The sequence below is a fragment of the Oncorhynchus kisutch genome, linkage group LG12 (genome assembly GCF_002021735.2).
Source record: "Oncorhynchus kisutch isolate 150728-3 linkage group LG12, Okis_V2, whole genome shotgun sequence".
In the NCBI taxonomy this organism is placed as follows: domain Eukaryota; kingdom Metazoa; phylum Chordata; class Actinopteri; order Salmoniformes; family Salmonidae; genus Oncorhynchus; species Oncorhynchus kisutch.
This window is the reverse complement of record NC_034185.2, coordinates 25079652-25100474: the sequence shown is the minus strand read 5'-3', so window position 1 is coordinate 25100474 and position 20823 is coordinate 25079652. Positions and strand designations below refer to the sequence as shown.

Here is a 20823-nt window from a genome sequence, read left to right as displayed (position 1 = left end):
AGGTTATGGTTAAAATCAGATTTGATTCATTTCTAGCTGTGCCATCTAGTGCTACCCTGCAGAGCAGCCTTCATGAGTCATCCGAATAAACGCCAACCTGCCTTTATTGGCAGCTTGAGGGAGTGAGGGAGTCAACGTTAGTCCTTAGTTCTGTGCTGCCCTCTGCTGCTGCGCAAAGGAACTTCTTAAATCAACACTACAGTATGATACAGACGCAGCAGTCAATGAAACGGCAACCTACATTTCTGTATAATAGGAAACACAAATCAAATACTGAATATATTAAATCATGTGTTTATAATTTTCAATGTCAATACTACAGTACTTACATTTTCTGTTGTCATTTAGAATGTTATGTTACAAAATATATAATACATGGGCCTACATTCTCACCTCTGAAATTTCCCAATTTCCATGATTTAAGAAAACAAACCTTAAAGATTACATTTCCAAAGAAGAGACAACATAAAAAGTGCAGAATTATGTATTAGACAATACTGAACATTGTTAAACAGGAATTAGACTGAGGTGTAATGAGAACTTGCAGCCTTGATGACACAGCACTGTTGATAATGGTAGATTAAAGGTCAAAATGAAGGGTAAGAGTTGACTCTTCAACAACAGTAATAGAAAGGAGAAAAATAGTTCAAACTCAAAGCGACAGTAGTTCAACTTATGGTTAATGTATCGAAACAACGTCTACGTAAAGTGGGACAAGGCTTTCAGGATTTTGTTTATTTTTCATGACACAGGAAAGTTACTTTGATTCAGAGGAGTCTGGTTGGCTGACTTTATAAACCGTGAGCCAAAAACTCAACTTCCCAAGATGAAGTGGGTATCTCACCTTGAGGTCTACAGCTGGAGTAGGCGGCAGTTCATGGCATTACATTCCACAATGGAACAGTCCTCAAGTATTCTGACATGGTACAGCGAATAAGAGCATTTCTTCCTCCATTCGTGATGTCCACAGCAGGCAGCGTCATGCAAAGATACAGAGCAGGAAGAGCGGGCCAGGTCTACCAGGAATATGTCAACTCCCTTATTTCTGCAGTTCATGGGATGTGCTGAATGTCTCATACACATTGGCAGCAAACTCCTTCACTTGGTCTATCATCAGGAGATCCTGCAAAGAGGAAAAGTGTCATCCTTAAGACTCAAGACTTAAAACATGCTGGGATTCAAAAATGGAAATCCTTCCCAAAGGCAAATGAGCTCTTACCTGTACAAAGTGACTTGGTATTTCACTGCAGATGGAGTGGATCTGTCCATTCACAATGGGGATGATTTTGGCAACTGGGAGACTTACATGCGAGAGACTGGAAGAGATTGTGGAGGGGGCATTAATTGATAGGTAGATGAATTTTATACAAAATTTTTTTTTTGCAGAAAGTGATTTACTATGACAAGTGACCTCCCATAAATTGCTGCCAACTAAATTCATCCACAAAAAAAACAGACCTATCAGGTGTAGTGATGGGGGTGGAGTCTCCTTGTGCTCCGGGTGGGGGCCGGAAAAACTCTGCCATGTTGTCAAGGAAACGGTTGAAGCCCCTGTTCAGGCAGGTGTTGAGTACAGTTCCGAAGTCCGGGCTGAAGAACAGAGGGGACACAGTTCAGCACACCCACACACAAGATAAACCTCTCTAAATAAGGGTCAATGAGTGTTAGGCCTCCATTTTACCTTTCAAGCATGTCTCTGGTTTCATTGAGCAGCTTTATCGTAGTGACATCATTCTCCGTCAGACCACAGGCCTGTCAAACAATTAAATAATGTAAACCCCAGTTTTAACCCAAATAAACAAAAAAATACATAAAGTTGTATGTGTATCAGTTCATGACCATTAATCTGACCAGGGTTGACAATCCAGCAATGGTTGGAACCGGTTCAGGGAACAGAAACGAAAACCAGATTTTTATTGATTTATTTAGTAACAGAACCGGAAGCCATCTATACTGTTCCAGAACCGAATCGTTATTTTAAAAGCATGGGAACCAGTTAATAACGTTCCAGGCATTTTTTTCCAGTCCCACAAAAACTCTAAGAAATTGCCTATGCAAAGCCCTCCCTCTGTCGCTCAGAAACGTATATGCCAGTGTCTGCCTGCCAGCTGGAAATCTTTGCCAGTGGGTGTGTGTGTAGGCTACCTACCCCTCCCCTCTGAAGTATAGGTTACTGTAGCCTACAGCTGGCCAAGCTAGTGGAACTCGCTTAGTACTGCCGTCATGACAAGATTCATTCCAATAAAAAGCACGATTCAGGCATTAGGGAGATATGTTTAAAATAATAGATTAACTTTTTCCAAGTTAAGGATACTATAGCTTCACATTGGAAGTATTAACTACAAGAGGTAAGACTTGTTTTTAGCTTGTTCCCGAGCTAACATTTGCTCTGGTCCAACGTTAAACCAACTCGGAAGTCCAAAGACATTCAAAGTTCCTCCATAGGTATAATTCTGTGGGCCTAATTCAGATAATGCATGTCATAACAAGATGCCTCCATCCCCTCTCATCTCACCCGCAAAATTTCAGTTGCATCTTGTGCCCTACACTGTTTTTGCTGGTTTAGTTTGCTAGTCTGCTGGTCAGAACAGTAAAAAAATATATTTAAAAAATGGGCAGGTGAGGGCTGTCACCTGTGCAGCCAGAGTGTTCTCCTCGTCAGGCATCATGTACCAGGAGAGAGGTCTGTGTGTGGAGCCCCCGTCTCCCTCCTCCACCTGGGCTCTGATCTGGTTAAGGTGCTGCTCCAGCTCCTGAAGGGACAGACTCTGCTTCAGGGACACCCTGGGTGGGTGGGGAGACAGACACACAGTCACTGACAGACAGGCAAAAGCATCACATATGACTTAATCCTCCTAATGTGGTTTGAGGTGCTGCTGTGCAATGCGTGCATGTGGCTGGCACTGACTCACCCGCCCAATGTGTTCTGCACAGCTTTCTTAACTGCTGTTATCATCTCACTCAACCCTTGGGAGTCAGAGAGAATCCGTAAAATGCAAGGATGCTTTATAGCCTGTGGAACTCATTTAGGCTAATCAACAGAGGACTTGTTATACTAAGGCCTAGCTATTTCAGAAAGCAGAGTAATAGTCTCTTACCATCCCCAAGGAGGTGCTGGATGCTGGAGAGGTATTGTTGTTGCACATCTGGAGGGGCCAAGGGCATCTGGTGGAGCACAGAACACAAAAATGGCATTTATAGACCACCCCACATCCAGAGGTGGTTTTATGGACACAGATAAAGCCAATTCCTGAACAACAAAAAAACAATTTAAATAGAGATTATCCAGGCTAAATGTTTGTCTGGGAATTAAAAGAGATTGAAGCTTAAAGACTTACCATGCCACTCTTGCTGACTGAGTTGTCCAAGTATAAGTAGCCACCAATGATATTGAGCTGGACACGGAGTAAAACAACCAACATACATGTACTGTACACAGCCACAACACTTCGGGTGAAACCTGGGGGAATAGGAAAAAGAGTGATTCCATGACAAACCTGTATATCAAGTGATCAAATGACTTTAGTTATTGATTCACAACGTAATTGCTGTTAAGGAACAATAACTTACTAATAATCTTCAGGTCCTCCCATATGTCAAGTTTATTTGCTGGTCTAGAAGAGAAACAGCAGATGTCATTAATACCTTAAACTAATAATTTTGTTTAACTATAGCTTTAGCAATTCCCCGACAGAGGTCATAAGACACTTACTTGCTCTTCAGCAGTGTAGTGAGGCTCTCAGAGTTTAGATGATGTAAAATGGCTTCTCTTAATGTAGGGAGCATTGACAACACTTAAAAAAAAAAAACATTAACAGGGTGTCAAACTGCACAAAGAAGTGCTGTAAGTAACTCAATCACTTGACATAATGAGTGTTGCAGGAGATTTCTGGGACTGTTACTAGGCTGAAGATGATGTGCCGATCAGGTAGACAGCAGTACTGTACCTGTCATGTTGCACGTTCTCTGGTTACTCTCGAAGTGGAACTGACGTCGGGCTTGAGCGATGTACTCTGATGCCTCACGCTCCTGCATCTCTCGGATTTTCTTTTGAGCATATTTACCAAGAAAGTACACACCTGGAACCGGCAAACGTAGGGTCAAGGTAGCTAGAATGAGATTAGCTATTAACTAGATTTACCTACCACGATTATCTTTAGGACATTAATGTTCTACATATTTACATAACTTAGCTTTATATATACATAATCGTCAAAGTTTACATTAAACATTTCTGATAAAGTCCAGACCCACACAGGTAAACATTATGGCTTGCTAGCCAACTTTTCTAAATAATGAAAACGTTAGCACTTGGCTAACTAGCTCAACGTTATCTTGATAGCGTAGCTAGCTAACGTTACCTCCGACAAAAGCTCCAGCGAAAATAAATTTCCTTTTGTGGCGCTTCAGAAAATTCCACGTAGACGAAAACATTTTTGAGACGATTTATAAAACAGAAGAAACAAAGCACCCAACCGTGTTATTTTCCACAGTCGCACATGACACGAATTTGAATGCTAGCTACATGTCAAACACGGAGGTGGGAAGCTGCGCAAAGCAACATAGATTGATCAGTGTTTCTGCGATCATCTGCAAAATAAATGCCTGCGTGGTCCGTCCAATATTATCTTCCCCTTCAATGTGCGCAAATTTGTTTCAGGCAGACGGTGGGGATTTTATAACTGTCGCATGAGCGCTCTGTAATTGGAGTAGCTAGTTGGTGTGCGTTTGTGTAATCTAATTTATCTAGTTTCTCAGACTGTACATTCAACATGGGGACAGAGCATGTAGGGAATGATGTCGTTTCTAAAGAGAACTTCCAGCCATGTGCCGAAGACATACAGAGGTGGATGGCTAATGCCTTTGACATGGTTGGTTTGGCATAGAGCAGCGCTTCCCAAAGTAGGTATTCGAGATCCCATGGGGTGCAGGTTCTGGTTATTGCCCTAACGCTACACCGCTAATTCAATTGATTAAAGCTTGATTAGCTCTGTAGTGCTAGGGCAAAAACCAAAACGTGCACCCATTGGGGTCCCGAGGGCCGAGTTTGGAAAACCCTGGCGTAGGTGCAGGACCTATAGCTACCATGCGCCGTTGGTGGTCGGTGTTTAGTTCTTTAGGGGTTTCAATAACTTTTAGAGGACGCCAAATCAAATCAGTTACTTTTCTTTTGCGTTTTCACTATGAAGACGCAAAAGAAAAGGAACGGAACCGCGACCACCAACGGCACATTTAGGCAAGGCAGGACAGGTCAATCCCACCAGTAAATTACAACACACTATTTTAAATGGCTGGTGTACTAATAATAATCTCCACCTCTTTACAGGCAAAAGAAGCTTTGGAGAATGGTGAGGTGCCTGTTGGATGTCTCATGGTCTACAACAATGAGATTCTTGGAAAGGGGAGAAATGAAGTGAATGAAACAAAAAATGTGAGTAACTTAATCATTTCAGCTGAGCTATCACAGGCAAACACATCTCCTCAATGGTTATTTGCTGTGGTTATTGCCTTGCACGTGTCCAAACAAAGGCATTTACCAAAGCCATACCGGTACCCTAATCTAGTGGTTCTCAAGCCTCTCCTCTTGGATCCCCAGACGTTTCACAATGTTGTTGTAGCCCTTTACTAGCTCACCTGGTTCACCTAGTCATGGGCTTGACCTGGTTCACCTAGTCATGGGCTTGAACTGGCTCACCTGGTTCACCTAGTCATGGGTTTGAATTGGCTCACCTGGTTCATCTAGTCATGGGCTTGAACTGGCTCACCTGGTTCACCTAGTCATGAGCTTGAACTGGCTCACCTGGTTCACCTAGTCATGGGCTTGAACTGGCTCACCTGGTTCACCTAGTCATGGGCTTGAACTGGCTCACCTGGTTCACCTAGTCATGGGCTTGAACTGGCTCACCTGGTTCAGCTAGTCATGGGCTTGAGGAGTAGTTGACTCAGAAGTGTTTGATCTATTCCAGAGCTAGCACATGGAAGTGCTGGGGATCCCAGAGGAGAGGTTTGAGAACCACTGGAATCGTTCTCTTTCTCCTATCCTTCCAACACCATGCCTGTTAATGTTAGCTGTCTCTGTGTGTTCCAGGCCACTCGCCATGCTGAGATGGTGGCTCTGGACCAGGTGCTGGAGTGGTGTCGTCATAGAGACCTGGACCCCAGGACAGTGTGTGAGAGGACTGTGCTCTACGTGACTGTGGAGCCTTGCATCATGTGTGCAGGAGCTCTTCGCCTGACCAGTATCCTTATGACCTCATCAACCAGTCTCCACTTGGGTTTACCTAGTTTACTGTAGCATTTGTGTAGATTTGTTGTGAGGGTTTACCTCAAAGGACTCTGTATAGGATGGCCAATCAAAAATGGATATTTTGACCAATGGGTAAAATAATATGTTGTGTAGATAATCCTCCAAGAAAACCAATGGTCCAAACCTCATGTCTCATCATAATCTGTTGAAAAATTATTGTAGTTTTGACCCATGTAAAACGGGGGTGACTAAATCAATGGAGGCCAGAGGGAAAAAACAGCTAGGCTGGATTCTGTGCAAGAATGAAGGTTACTGGCTACCTGACAGGGTGACGTTCCGGTTGAAATCGTTATCTGTCTTCTCGAATCCGCAGGACATAGATTAATATAGATGTAAAATGGTTATCGAGTTTGAGACATGGCATGTAGTATTTTCACATTTTAGTACACATTTGAAATTCCTGTTCTTTTCAGAAGATTTCTCACAAGACAAGTGTATCTGTGAAATGTCAACGGAACACTGAGCGTATACCAAGCTTTTTATTTTCAGTCGTTCACATTTAATTCAGCTCGTGTCAAGCTAATTTAGCCTTTTGCGACCCGCTGATACAACTCTGAAGATGACAAATGTAAAGTCCTCAAATTGTCACGAGAAACCTGCTCCGCTATGTCAAAAGAGCTCAGTGCTTATTATTGGATGTATTAGGTTAATTAGGTTATGAAATCGGACTTTTTGGATATAATGTTAATGATCTGTTAGAGAAAGACCCCACTGAACGATTCAGAACATTTACAATCATATGTCTTGGTAAAATGTATTTTACTAACATAAGGAAGTGAAATTTCATCACCGAAGCTCGTTTTCACCCACTCTTGGAAGAATGGGTGGACACCCTACTCTGTAGGACATGTCCGAGAGCGAGTTTGTTTTGCCTGATGCCCCGGGTGGGTGGAAATTTCACGAGGCCCAATAGAATGGTCTAAAATGTGCGAACTCCGCCCACCCGCGGCACCCGGCGATTCAAAATTAACGCGCCTCGCGTTTTAAACCTCTTTATCCCTTTAAAATTTTATTTATGTATTTTTTATTTTTTTTACCCCCTTTTTCGATCTTGTCTCATCGCTGCAACTCCTCAATGGGCTCTGCGGCGAAGGCCGAGTCATGCGCGCTTCTTAACACCCGCCCGCTTAACTCGGAAGCCAGCCGCACCAATGTGTCGGAGAAAACACAGTTCAACTGACTACGAGAGTCAACCTGCAGGCTCCCGGTCCGCCACAAGGAGTCGCTAGAGCTTGATGAGCCAAGTCTGTAGTGCCTTAGACCGCTGTGTCACTCGGGATGCCCCTCATGATCAATTTTACCTTAACAGTGCAACAGACATTCCTCTAGTGGTCTATGGGTGTAATAATGACAGGTTTGGTGGCTGTGGATCTGTTCTAGACATCCCCTCGGCTGATCTACCTCACACTGGCTCATCATTTAAGGTACAATATGTCGTCCAGTGTTCACAGCATTCTTTTTGAACCCAGTCTCTCTTTGTGCTTTTGTTGGAAAGAGACTGATTATCTCGTGTTGAAATGCATTCGAGCCTAGTCTAGAGTTGAGTAGGATCATTCATTGACTTCAGGAGGGCAATGATTAAACAATTGCTCCTTCATTTTCAGTGTATCTCTGGCTTCAGAGCAGAGGAAGCAGTGGAGATGCTGAAGGAGTTTTATAAACAGGAGAACCCTAATGGTAAGAACTGCTCATTTAGGATTTATCTCATTCTGTAACCAGCATTATACGTATCTAAGTATTATCATGTACATTATAGTTGCACAACTTTAAAAGACAGTTTTTTCCATTTCAGCTCCCAAGCCGAAGACGAGGAAGGAGTGATATTTTGTTGGTGTCCAGCAGGGGGCTCTAGACTTTAAGAAATGAGGTGAGGAGCAGAGAAGGATGATGTAAATGGAGTAGCTACAAAGCTTTTTCCCTAAACAGACTTGGATTTGTCTTTCTGACAAAGGAATCAAATAGATTTTTTTTGTGTTCTCACTTATTTGCTCAGACGTTTGTGTTAGCACTCATTTTCATTTTCATATTATTGACAGGGCGGCAGGGTAGCCTAGTGGTTAGAGCATTGGACTAGTAACCGGAAGGTTGTCAGTTCAAACCCCCGAGCTGACAAGGTACAAATCTGTCGTTCTGCCCCTGAACAGGCAGTTAACCCACTGTTCCCAGGCCGTCATTGAAAATAAGAATGTGTTCTTAACTGACTTGCCTGGTTAAATAAAGGTCAAATTAAAATTAAAAAACAGTATATTAGACCCTTACAGTATAGTTTGGCTGGACACAAACGTCTGGAAAGTGGCTTGATTGTGACGCTTTGCAGGCTCTGTATCTTTCCTGTGTGTTTGGCTATGTGAGGAGCTGCTGCTGACTTTATTATGGTTATTAGTGTGCAGTACCAAGTAGACAGAAACTGTCCGGACTGCATTATTGTCTGGCTTCTCTTCTTCTCCATGTTCTCATCTAACCCAGAATGTGATCTCACTCCGAGCACCCTGGGTCTAGGATGAGCTGAGCTTAAGGCAGGTACCGGGGGCCCCTCAGCAACCTCTAAAGGAGCTCTCTCTCTCTCTGGCGTCAGTCATCAGCTGCCGTCAAGGATCTGAAATCAGTGTTGCCCCCCGAGGCCATTTCCAACTCCAATGTATCATGTCTGTGATAGTTTCTGGGTTTGTTATGCATGTCTTGGATTGTTAAGTACTGGCGTCGTCATGTACAATAGGATGGTGGGGTTCTCTACTTTGAAAATGTTGTGATTACTAAGTGGCATAGCTGCTTTGTGATTTATTTATTTTCTGCTGAAGAACAAATACGTATTCACAGCATTAGTCTCAGCGGGAGAAGGAACACTGAATAGTATAATAGACTGGGAGCGCCCATGCAGACAGTCCTGTCTCTCCTACTGAATGACTAGGCCAGACTTCACTGCAGAGGGACCATATTTCAATGTGGGACCAACTTATTTCAGATCAGAAAGGAGACAAATGTCCGTTCCATCGACTCCCGCAGGTATTTTGATCTCAGTCTCAGTAACCACCAACACTCACACCAGCACTGCAGTTTGGTGTGTGACAAACGGAATGTGTTTGTAGCATAGAGCACAGCTGTGAGGGGTAATAGTCTGTCTGAAGCGCCTCCCCTTCACTTGCAGCAGGCAGGCAGCATCCCTCAGCCTTAAACCCTTAGTGGTCTCTTCCCTGGACAGGATCAGGAACAGAGGAAGTAACCGCCCAGTCAGCATCAGACAGTTCCGGTTGTACCAGCTCCAAGTGACTGCTCCACACTGACCTGCTGTAGCTTTCACTATGGTTTAAAACTCTCTCTTGTAAATCTAATAAAACCTTTTTGAAATGCACAAAATGTTCTCTTTATTTAGTTCAACTACCGTATGTAGTTTATTCACCAATGTATATGTAAATGTTGTGGGTAAACACTTTGTGAAGGTGACAATGTAAGTTTGAAGAACTGCGAACCTCTAGCTAGTGATCACCATTGCTATATCTACAGGAAATTTGACAATTTATTTCAGATTTTCAGTAACTGACTGGTGTTTGAGAGTTTTCTATAGTCACTTAATACCGTCACGTCCCCCTGGATGTGTGTGTTATGACTCATTCCTTTAAAGGTTTCAAATCTTTGATGATTGCGGCTGTGGCGAGTTAGATGCAATCTCTTGCCCTTGGCTACATTCTAACTATACAACCCCCCCTGAAAGTCACTCCTGTAGAGCTCTGCTGCTCCAGCCAAAGTACCACTCAGGATCCCTGCCTCAGACTGGCACAGTACACTTGCTCAGCTGCCCGCCCGCCCGCCCACACACATCCGGCAGACACGCACACACACACCTTGCCAAAGGATCTGTACTCTGTGTTTTCTGTGCTTGGAGGCTGCAGGGTTTGAGAAGCATCACATTGAGTACTTGGAGCCACGATGCAGGGCTATATCTGGGCCTCCATCTTGTGGCTGCAGATTAAGCTGCGTTGTTTTCCACCTAGTGGGGCCTGGAGATAGAAAAGTTGCATTTAAACAGCTTTTACCTCCACTGATGTCGATACACGTCGAGCGGTAATGTTATCTGGCTCTGGCATTTCTGCCTGTGAGTTTGTAGTCATGACACTTTTGATTGGCTTTGACTAAGCCTTGCATGTTGCTCAAGCTTTTCCTGCTTACCGAACACTGTTTTTACCCTAATTACTATGCTAATGTATGCCAGCAAAATCCTTCAAAATGCATTCAATTTGTCACCTCCACATGGGGGACCGGCAGTGTTAATGAGAAGACTGAAGTGTCGTTCTCTTGTTATCAAGCTGACAGAGAGCCTGCGACTGTGCACACATTCCGCCATTACAAAAGTGTATACAAAACAACTTACCCGGGCAAAGATGTCATTCTCTATCAGGATGAAAAACCACAGTTGTCAAGACCACCTATTTCTGTTTCACTAGAGAGGGATGGATGAGAAGGGTTTCATTTTTCCATCTAATTGAGCTGACAGCTGTTATTACAGGAGTTGGTTCTGGTGGGACACTTTAAGAGGTTTTGTTGAATATAAAAGTGAGGATAGCTAGAGAGGAGATTTAGTATGCTCTGGTATTTGCCTGTTTTGGCTCTGTTTAAACATGGGTGTTAATAGGGTTGTAATAAATTGCCAGTCTGTTTAAAAATGATAAACAGCAGCGGAGATCATATCACTCTCGAAATAAACGTACAGCCACTCAAAGAATGTACCAAATGTTTCTATTATATACTGTGGTATACTTACATTATAGGCTAACATATTATTTTGAGAGAGCTTTTGAGGTCTGTCTCCCAGAGTCACTAGAGCCTTGGAATAGCTGTGAATAAAAATACATATTATGGGTACATTTCTTCTGCATTGAGCTTCTGGTTATTTAGTGTGTCTTTATGGACTGGAATGTGTGTGTTTCTCGTTAAGAGCTTGTCCAGCGCTGCACAAAGGAATTGTTATGTTTGGACCGAGTGCGTCTGAAAAAGCAAGGCAGAAATTGCCAGTGAAAATATAGAGCAAAAATGAAATGATATGTGTGGTTATTTTTAATTGAATGGCTGGGCCGTCATTCCCGTGGAACTTAGTGTTGTGTGAGTCTGTGAAGAGAAGAGCTGTAGTGAGACTGGCTGACACACACACACACACACACACACACACACGTCCACGACACCTCTGACTCGCTCTAAATAACAACTTTTTATTGAAAGACCAGACACTTTAAATGCGGTCATCCTTTTTTCTTTTCTTTTTTTACAAAAGCATTAAAACAAGAAAGGATATTTTGGAGCAGCGGAGCTGCCAGTCTGGCTGTCCCAGAAAATAACATTCTGTGGTACAGCTGTTAGACAATACACATCCAAGAAAAGGCGATCATTCCTGCCACTGTACGAGATGCCCTCGCTGGAAAGCACTCCAGTCAAAAGAAACAAGAGAAGAGAATTTGAATACATGGCTTTTGCTAACTCTGCTGGCGTGCCTAAGCATCTTAAGATTAATATCATACCGTAGCAGTTAGTTCATTCCACTAATACACTATACTCTGTGTTCAGATAATAACTTGAGCCTTTGAGGTGGATGAACAGGATGATTCAATATTAATAAGTGGGTAAATGTAATGTCATCGTCATACCTCCAGTGAATAGAAAGGTGGAGAATTCATACCCCACCTTGTCATCGACGGAAAACAGGCATCTCAGTTCTTAGCTACAGTCTCAACAATTTTAAGAGGAGGACTCCGAACACAGCTTTAAAAGCCAACATAACATTCCCACGTATTTTTCCATCATTTATTTACACAGTGGTTGTTATTCTGCAGTCCGAGGCGGGATTGGGCCTGTCTTTGCGGCAGCCCAGTGAGGACTGGGTCTTGACTTGATGGCAAGGTTCCCACACGTGTTGGCCTTCAGTCGGATTTAGCCTTGTCTGTGTCTAGAACACCTGGGAGACAGAGAAATATCAATGCACGGTTTTCTCTACTTTAATCGTACACAACTCAAATCAGTGGTGTTGAGGGGAATATGAAGTTGTATAAGACAGAGAACAGAAATATTAACAGTTTGTAAATGTAGAGAGTTTTCAGAGACCATAGTCACAAATACCACTTTATATCCAAAATGAAAAACCAATTGAACATTCATAGCTGACCAATTGGCCTCATATATCTATCATCAAATGTCCCATATGGGCAAATTGAGGTTATGTTGGAGTGGTGAGATGGGAACATGAGCTCTGAAGGATGGAGCTAAATCACAGCAGGACTAAACCAAGGAGAGGAGAGAGGGGATTGGAAAGGAGAGAGCAAAAGAGAGAGAGAGCCAGGGAGAGTGGATTGGAAAGAAGTGAAGTGGGAGAGAGAGAGGGAGAAAGAGGATGGGCTAGAGGATGAAGGGATTAGAAAGAAAAGAGAGGAGGGAGAAAGAGGAGAGAACATGGGTGAAGGGAGGGGAATGGTAGAGAGAGATAGAAAAGAGAGGAGAAGAGGAGACCGGAGAGGACAAGAGAAATGAGAATGGACAGAGAGATGAGGGAATAGTGAGCAGATCAAAGGATGTAGAAGTTTGTGATAGGAAATGGAATGGTTGTGCTGATTTGTTGGGTCAGTGTCAAACAGGTGGGAGGAGAAGGGATGGAGGGATTTGGTGTCTGCTAACTGCAGTCAACTCGTCTTCTCTCCTCATTTCCCATCTGTTACTCAGCACCGCAGGTAGCACTACTCCCACAGACCTCCCAGCCCGCACTTTTAATGGAAATGGGTACAGGAATGTGTGTGTGTGATAGCTCAAGTGTGTACAGGTGTACGAGTGTATGTGCAGTGTGTGTGTGGGTAAATATGTTAGTGTGTTACACATTTTGCATGAGTTTGCACTTGTGTGTGTGGGTGAGTGCTGGTGTGAGTGCGAGAACTAATAGAGGCTCTGAAATCACAGGGATTCTGTGCAGGGATTTGCGCCAGGACAGGCACCTAACATGCTATTCCGCTTCGCACTGTGGCTAACACACACACACACACACACACACACACACACACACACACACACACACCAGCGGCTGCCAGACGTCCTGAGGGCTTACATTTGGAGGCGTCCCAGATGTAGCTGTTGAGGATCTCTCCCAGGACGTAGTAGATGTTAATCAGGACAGTGAGGCAGAAGAAGAAGGCCACCTTCGCCAGGGGACTGATCTGCTCCAACAGGGGGTAGACCCACACGCCGGTCACATGGTTCACCCAGCACATCCTGACAGGAGAGCGAGAGGGAGGTAGGGGTGAGATAGAGGACAAAGATATAAGGAAAGAGAGAGAGTGCAGAGTTTATACTTTTATATTACAGCCAGCTGTCTGTGTTAATAGAGGCTCAAAGTTGGCCAAAGTGGAGATCCTTTGTTGCTGCCATCCACCCACTGTCTGTGTCACTTTGTCTGTCTGCCTTCTAGAGTATCCAGCCACATCCCTTTCATAAAGTCAGTCTGGTCCAGCGAGTGTCTGACAGACAGCACATCCACATGGTTGTCTTACTGTAGGAATCCAGACTAAACATTTTTAATAGTGAGATGATGATATAAACGTACCCGTCCTAAACTATGCCGAACCACTGAAATGGAGTACATAATACAGTACATGTAATGCTATACTTGAACATACAGTACTACCGATACAGTACAGTGGTAGAGGACATTAGAAGGACCATCAGTGTCAGTGGATTGAGGTAACGTGCCCTCAAAGGAGAGAGACACTGCTAGGAGAGGTCTGAGAGAGAGAGAGACACTGCTAGGAGAGGTCTGAGAGAGAGAGAGACACTGCTAGGAGAGGTCTGAGAGAGAGAGAGACACTGCTAGAAGAGGTCTCAGAGAAAGAGACACTGCTATGAGAGATTTCAGAGAGAGAGACACTGCTAGGAGAGGTCTGAGAGAGAGAGAGACACTGCTAGGAGAGGTCTGAGAGAGAGAGAGACACTGCTAGGAGAGGTCTGAGAGAGAGAGAGACACTGCTAGAAGAGGTCTCAGAGAAAGAGACACTGCTATGAGAGATCTCAGAGAGAGAGAGAGACACTGCTAGGAGAGGTCTCAGAGAGAGAGACACTGCTAGGAGAGGTCTCAGAGAAAGAGACACTGCTAGGTGAGATCTCAGAGAGAGAGAGAGACACTAATAGGAGAGGTCTCAGAGAGAGAGACACTGCTAGGAGTGGTCTCAGAGAAAGAGACACTGCTAGGTGAGATCTCAGAGAGAGAGAGAGACACTAATAGGAGAGGTCTCAGAGAAAGAGACACTGCGAGGTGAGATCTCAGAGAGAGAGAGAGAGACAATGCTAGGAGAGGTCTCAGAGAAAGAGACACTGCTATGAGAGATCTCAGAGAGAGAGACACTGCTAGGTGAGATCTCAGAGAGTGAGAGAGACACTAATAGGAGAGGTCTCAGAGAAAGAGACACTGCTAGCAGAGGTCTCAGAGAGAGAGACACTAATAGGAGAGGTCTCAGAGAGAGAGACACTGCTAGGAGAGGTCTCAGATAAAGAGATACTGCTAGGTGAGATCTCAGAGAGAGAGAGAGAGACACTGCTAGAAGAGGTCTCAGAGAAAGAGACACTGCTATGAGAGATCTCAGAGAGAGAGAGAGAGACACTAATAGGAGAGGTCTCAGAGAGAGAGATACAGTGCTAGGAGAGGTTTCAGAGAGAGAGACACTGCTATGAGAGATCTCAGAGAGAGAGAGAGACACTGCTAGGAGAGGTCTCAGAGAAAGAGACACTGCTATGAGAGATCTCAGAGAGAGAGAGACACTGCCAGAAGAGGCCTCAGAGAGAGACACTGCTAGAAGAGGTCTCAGAGAAAGAGACACTGCTATGAGAGATCTCAGAGAGAGATACACTGCTAGGAGAGGTCTCAGAGAGAGAGACACTGCTAGGAGTGGTCTCAGAGAAAGAGACACTGCTAGGTGAGATCTCAGAGAGAGAGAGAGACACTAATAGGAGAGGTCTCAGAGAAAGAGACACTGCGAGGTGAGATCTCAGAGAGAGAGAGAGAGACAATGCTAGGAGAGGTCTCAGAGAAAGAGACACTGCTATGAGAGATCTCAGAGAGAGAGACACTGCTAGGTGAGATCTCAGAGAGTGAGAGAGACACTAATAGGAGAGGTCTCAGAGAAAGAGACACTGCTAGCAGAGGTCTCAGAGAGAGAGACACTAATAGGAGAGGTCTCAGAGAGAGAGACACTGCTAGGAGAGGTCTCAGATAAAGAGATACTGCTAGGTGAGATCTCAGAGAGAGAGAGAGAGACACTGCTAGAAGAGGTCTCAGAGAAAGAGACACTGCTATGAGAGATCTCAGAGAGAGAGAGAGAGACACTAATAGGAGAGGTCTCAGAGAGAGAGATACAGTGCTAGGAGAGGTTTCAGAGAGAGAGACACTGCTATGAGAGATCTCAGAGAGAGAGAGAGACACTGCTAGGAGAGGTCTCAGAGAAAGAGACACTGCTATGAGAGATCTCAGAGAGAGAGAGACACTGCCAGAAGAGGCCTCAGAGAGAGACACTGCTAGAAGAGGTCTCAGAGAAAGAGACACTGCTATGAGAGATCTCAGAGAGAGATACACTGCTAGGAGAGGTCTCAGAGAGAGAGACACTGCTAGGAGAGGTCTCAGATGAGAGAGACTGCTAGGAGAGGTCTCAGAGAGAGGGACACTGCTAGGAGAGGTCGCAGAGAGAGAGAGACACTGATAGGAGAGATCTCAGAGAGAGAGAGACACTGCTAGGAGAGATCTCAGAGATAGAGACACTGCTAGGAGAGGTCTCATAGAACAGAGAGACACTTCTTGGGGAGATCTCAGGGAGAGAGACACTGCTAGGAGAGGTCTCGGAGAGAGAGAGACACTGCTAGGGGAGGTCTCAAGGATAGACACTTCTAGGAGAGGTCTCAGGGAGAGAGACACTGCTAGGAGAGGTCTCAGAGAGAGAGACACTGCTAGGAGAGATCTCAGAGAGAGAGACACTGCTAGGAGAGATCTCAGAGAGAGAGACACTGCTAGGAGAGGTCTCAGATGAGAGATACACTGCTAGGAGAGGTCTCAGAGAGAGAGACACTGCTAGGAGAGATCTCAGAGAGAGACACTGCTAGGGGAAGTCTCAGATGAGAGAGACTCTGCTAGGAGAGGTCTCAGAGAGAGAGAGACACTGCTAGGAGAGATCTCTGAGAGAGAGAGACACTGATAGAAGAGGTCTCAGAGAGAGAGACACTGCTATGAGAGGTCTCCGAGATAGAGACACTGCTAGGAGAGATCTCAGAGAGAGAGACACTGCTAGGAGATATCTCAGAGAGAGAGACACTGCTAGGAGAGGTCTCAGATGAGAGAGACTGCTAGGAGAGGTCTCGAGAAGAGGTCTCAGAGAGAGGGACACTGCTAGGAGACGTCTCAGAGAGAGGGACACTGCTAGGAAAGATCTCAGAGAGAGAGAGACTATTAGGAGAGATCTCAGAGAGAGAGAGACACTGATAGGAGAAGTCTCAGAGAGAGAGACACTGTTAGGAGAGTTCTCAGAGAGAGAGACACTGCTAGGAGAGATCTCAGAGAGAGAGAGACACTGATAGGAGAAGTCTCAGAGAGAGAGACACTGCTATGAGAGGTCTCAGAGATAGAGACACTGCTAGGAGAGGTCTCATAGAACAGAGAGACACTTCTTGGGGAGATCTCAGGGAGAGACACTGCTATGAGAGGTCTCAGAGAGAGAGAGAGAGAGACACTGCTAGGGGAGGTCTCAAGGATAGACACTTCTAGGAGAGGTCTCAGGGAGAGAAACACTGCTAGGAGAGGTCTCAGAGAGAGGGACACTGCTAGGAGAGATCTCAGAGAGAGAGACACTGCTAGGAGAGGTCTCAGAGAGAGAGACACTGCTAGGAGAGATCTCAGAGAGAGAGAGACACTGATATGAGAAGTCTCAGAGAGAGAGACACTGCTAGGAGAGGTCTCGGAGAGAGAGAGAGACACTGCTAGGGGAGGTCTCAAGGATAGACACTTCTAGGAGAGGTCTCAGGGAGAGAGACACTGCTAGGATAGGTCTCAGAGAGAGAGAGAGAGACTGTTAGGAGAGGTCTCTGAGAGAGAGACACTGCTAGGAGAGGTCTCAGAGAGGGAGACACTGCTAGGAGAGGTCTCAGATGAGAGAGACACTGCTAGGAGAGATATCAGAGAGAGACACTGCTATAAGAGGTCTCCGAGAGAGAGCGAGACACTGATAGGAGATGTCTCAGAGAGAGAGACACTGCTAGGAGAGATCTCAGAGAGAGAGAGAGACACTGCTAGGAAAGAACTCAGATGAGAGAGATACTGCTAGAAGAGGTCTCCGAGAGAGAGACACTGCTAGGAGAGGTCTCAGAAAGAGAGACACTGCTAGGAGACATCTCAGAGAGAGGGAGAGACACTGCTAGCAGAGATCTCAGATGAGAGAGACGTTGCTAGGGGAGGTCAGAGAGAGTAGACACTGCTAGGAGAGGTCTCAGAGAGAGAGACTGCTAGGAGAGGTCTCAGAGAGAGAGACACTGCTTGGAGAAGTCTCAGATGAGAGAGACACTGCTAGGAGAGGTCTCAGATGAGAGAGACCATGCAAATGAGAGTTCTCAGAGATAGAGACACTGCTAGGAGAGTCTCACAGAGAGAGAGAAAGGTAGACACTGCTAAGAGAGGTCTCAGAGAGAGAGACACTGCTAGGAGAGGTCTCAGAGAGACAGACACTGATAGGAGATGTCTCAGGGAGAGAGACACTGCTAGGAGAGTCTCAGAGAGAGACACTGCTAGGAGAGGTTTCAGGGAGAGAGACACTGCTAGGAGATGTTTCAGGGAGAGAGCCACTGCTAGGAGAGTCTCAGAGAGAGAGAGAGACACTTCTAGGAGAGGTCTCAGAGAGAGAGACACTGCTAGGAGAGGTCTCAGAGAGAGAGAGCCACTGCTAGGAGAGTCTCGGAGAGAGAGAGACACTGCTTGGAGAGGTATCAAGGAGAGAGAGACTGCTAGGAGAGGTCTCAGGGAGAGAGACACTGCTAGGAGAGATCTCAGAGAGAGAGAGACTGCTAGAGGTCTCGAGAATAGACACTGCTAGGAGAGGTCTCAGAGAGAGAGCCACTGCTAGGAGAATCTCAGAGAGAGAGAGAGAGAGAGAGAGAGAGACACTGCTTGGAGAGGTCTCAGGGAGAGAGAAACTGCTAGGAGAAGTCTCAGGGAGAGACACTGCCAGGGGAGATCTCAGGGAGAGAGAGCGCATACAGTACTGGACAAGGGCACATTAGTGACAGGCGACAGAGTCCAGTGCGTCAGCTGGCCCACTCACAGCCTCCCCTGATTCCAAAGCAATCACTCAAGGTGAAACTGGACTGGCCCTTACCCTGGCCCTTACCCTGGCCCGAGGCTGCTGCACAATACAGCTGATCCCACTAATATGAAAAATTGCACATACTTGAGTCCACAGACGGAAGCTGTTGGGCGTCAGTAAGGCGGTGAATTATGTAAATGCTTCAATTAGCTGAATTCAATAATTGGGCAATTAGTTGAATGGCACTTTTAAGTCTTCAAGTTGCACATGTGGAGGTAAACAAGGTGGTTTCTAACAGTTACATTAGTTGTTACATCCGTTGACCTCTATCCTCTTTCATTACGTTCCGTATAATTCCTTCCTAACCAACAAGGATTTTAGACTATGTCTCTATGGATTCAGGGGAAATCCCTACATTACATACGATGTTAATTTTAGTAACATAGCATTTCATCACTTGGTGTCTGACAGACTGTACAGATCAGACATGTCTGCCACTGAAGCTTAGCTCGTCCTACTTTAGGCTTGACATATTTCTCTTTCACTCTTTCTGTCTATTCCCCTCCCCCCCTCTCTCTGTAACTCCCTGGCTGGGAATCCCCATTTAAGGCAGCCAGTGGAGGCTGCGGAGGGGAGGACGGCTCATAATAATGGCTGGAACGAATGGGCGAATGGAATAGCATCAAACACATGGAAACCATGTTGGATATACACTGCTCAAAAAAATAAAGGGAACACTTAAACAACACAATGTAACTCCAAGTCAATCACACTTCTGTGAAATCAAACTGTCCACTTAGGAAGCAACACTGATTGACAATAAATGTCACATGCTGTTGTGCAAATGGAATAGACAACAGGTGGAAATTATAGGCATTTAGCAAGACACCCCCAATAAAGGAGTGCTTCTGCAGGTGGGGACCACAGACCACTTCACAGTTCCTTTGCTTCCTGGCTGATGTTTTGGTCACTTTTGAATGCTGGCGGTTCTTTAACTCTAGTGGTAGCATGAGACGGAGTCTACAACCCACACAAGTGGCTCAGGTAGTGCAGCTCATCCAGGATGGCACATCAATGCGAGATGTGGCAAGAAGGTTTGCTGTGTCTGTCAGCTTAGTGTCCAGAGCATGGAGGTGCTACCAGGAGACAGGCCAGTACATCAGGCGACGTGGAGGAGGCCGTAGGAGGGCAACAACCCAGCAGCAGGACCGCTACCTCCGCCTTTGTGCAAGGAGGAGCAGGAGGAGCACTGCCATAGCCCTGCAAAATGACCTCCAGCAGGCCACAAATGTGCATGTGTCTGCTCAAACGGTCAGAAACAGACTCCATGAGGGTGGTATGAGGGCCCGACGTCCACAGGTGGGGGTTGTGCTTACAGACCAACACCGTGCAGGACGTTTGGCATTTGCCAGAGAACACCAAGATTGGCAAATTCGCCACTGGTGCCCTGTACTCTTCACAGATGAAAGCAGGTTCACACTGAGCACATGTGACAGAGTCTGGAGACGCCGTGGAGAACGTTCTGCTGCCTGTAACATCCTCCAGCATGACCGGTTTGGCGGTGGGTCAGTCATGGTGTGGGGTGGCATTTCTTTGGGGGGCCGCACAGCCCTCCATGTGCTCGCCAGAGGTAGCCTGACTGCCATTAGGTACAGAGATGAGATCCTCAGACCCCTTGTGAGACCATATGCTGGTGTGGTTGGCCCTGGGTTCCTCCTAATGCAAGACAATGCTAGACCTCATGTGGCTGGAGTGTGTCAGCAGTTCCTGCAAGAGGAAGGCATTGATGCTATTGACTGGCCCGCCCGTTCCCCAGACCTGAATCCAATTGAGCACATCTGGGACATCATGTCTCGCTCCATCCACCAACGCCACGTTGCACCACAGACTGTCCAGGAGTTGGCGGATGCTTTAGTCCAGGTCTGGGAGGAGATCCCTCAGGAGACCATCCGCCACCTCATCAGAAGCATGCCCAGGCGTTGTAGGGAGGTCATACAGGCACGTGGAGGCCACACACACTACTGAGCCTCATTTTGACTTGTTTTAAGGACCTTACATCAAAGTTGGATCAGCCTGTAGTGTGGTTTTCCACTTTAATTTTGAGTGTGACTCCAAATCCAGACCTCCATGGGTTGATACATTTGATTTCCATTGATCATTTTTGTGTGATTTTGTTGTCAGCACATTCAACTATGTAAAGAAAAAAGTATTTAATAAGAA

General features: G+C 45.6%; 3 protein-coding genes across 10 annotated transcripts in view; 1 reads left to right on the top strand and 2 right to left on the bottom strand.

The window, feature by feature from the left end:
- Positions 1-278: 278 nt before the first annotated feature.
- pex3 (peroxisomal biogenesis factor 3) lies at positions 279-4775 on the bottom strand. Its single transcript, XM_020496551.2, has 12 exons — positions 4362-4775; positions 3948-4079; positions 3713-3794; positions 3571-3614; positions 3339-3460; positions 3099-3165; positions 2913-2967; positions 2634-2784; positions 1682-1752; positions 1459-1590; positions 1220-1316; positions 279-1123 (listed from the first exon to the last, which is right to left on the bottom strand). Exons 1-12 carry the CDS (start codon positions 4432-4434, stop codon positions 1040-1042), a joined length of 1110 nt encoding a protein of 369 aa, XP_020352140.1. The 5' UTR covers positions 4435-4775; the 3' UTR covers positions 279-1039.
- adat2 (adenosine deaminase tRNA specific 2) lies at positions 4597-9656 on the top strand. Of its 6 annotated transcripts, none has more exons than XM_020496554.2 (7): positions 4597-4871; positions 5327-5431; positions 6089-6239; positions 7625-7731; positions 7912-7984; positions 8100-8174; positions 9507-9656. In XM_020496554.2, the coding sequence occupies exons 1-6, from the start codon at positions 4773-4775 to the stop codon at positions 8126-8128; spliced, it is 564 nt and encodes a 187-aa protein (XP_020352143.1). In that variant the 5' UTR covers positions 4597-4772; the 3' UTR covers positions 8129-8174; positions 9507-9656. The 6 variants fall into 6 exon arrangements, with proteins under 6 accessions (XP_020352143.1, XP_031693058.1, XP_031693056.1 ...); XM_031837199.1 differs by having other exon boundaries at positions 4641-4902; XM_020496553.2 differs by having other exon boundaries at positions 4642-4871; positions 8774-9656.
- A 1838-nt stretch (positions 9657-11494) lies between these two features.
- The window catches only part of aig1 (androgen-induced 1 (H. sapiens)), a 51491-nt gene continuing 42162 nt past the window's right edge, over positions 11495-20823 (bottom strand). For all 3 annotated transcript variants that reach the window (XR_004211916.1, XM_020496552.2, XM_031837195.1), the window contains 2 exons: positions 13383-13546; positions 11495-12248 (listed from right to left, as the gene is read on the bottom strand). Coding sequence is in view for 2 of the 3 variants with exons in the window: in XM_020496552.2 (XP_020352141.1) it covers positions 12214-12248; positions 13383-13546 (199 nt within the window). In the remaining variant the exon portion in view is untranslated. The remainder of the gene's footprint in view (positions 12249-13382; positions 13547-20823) is intronic.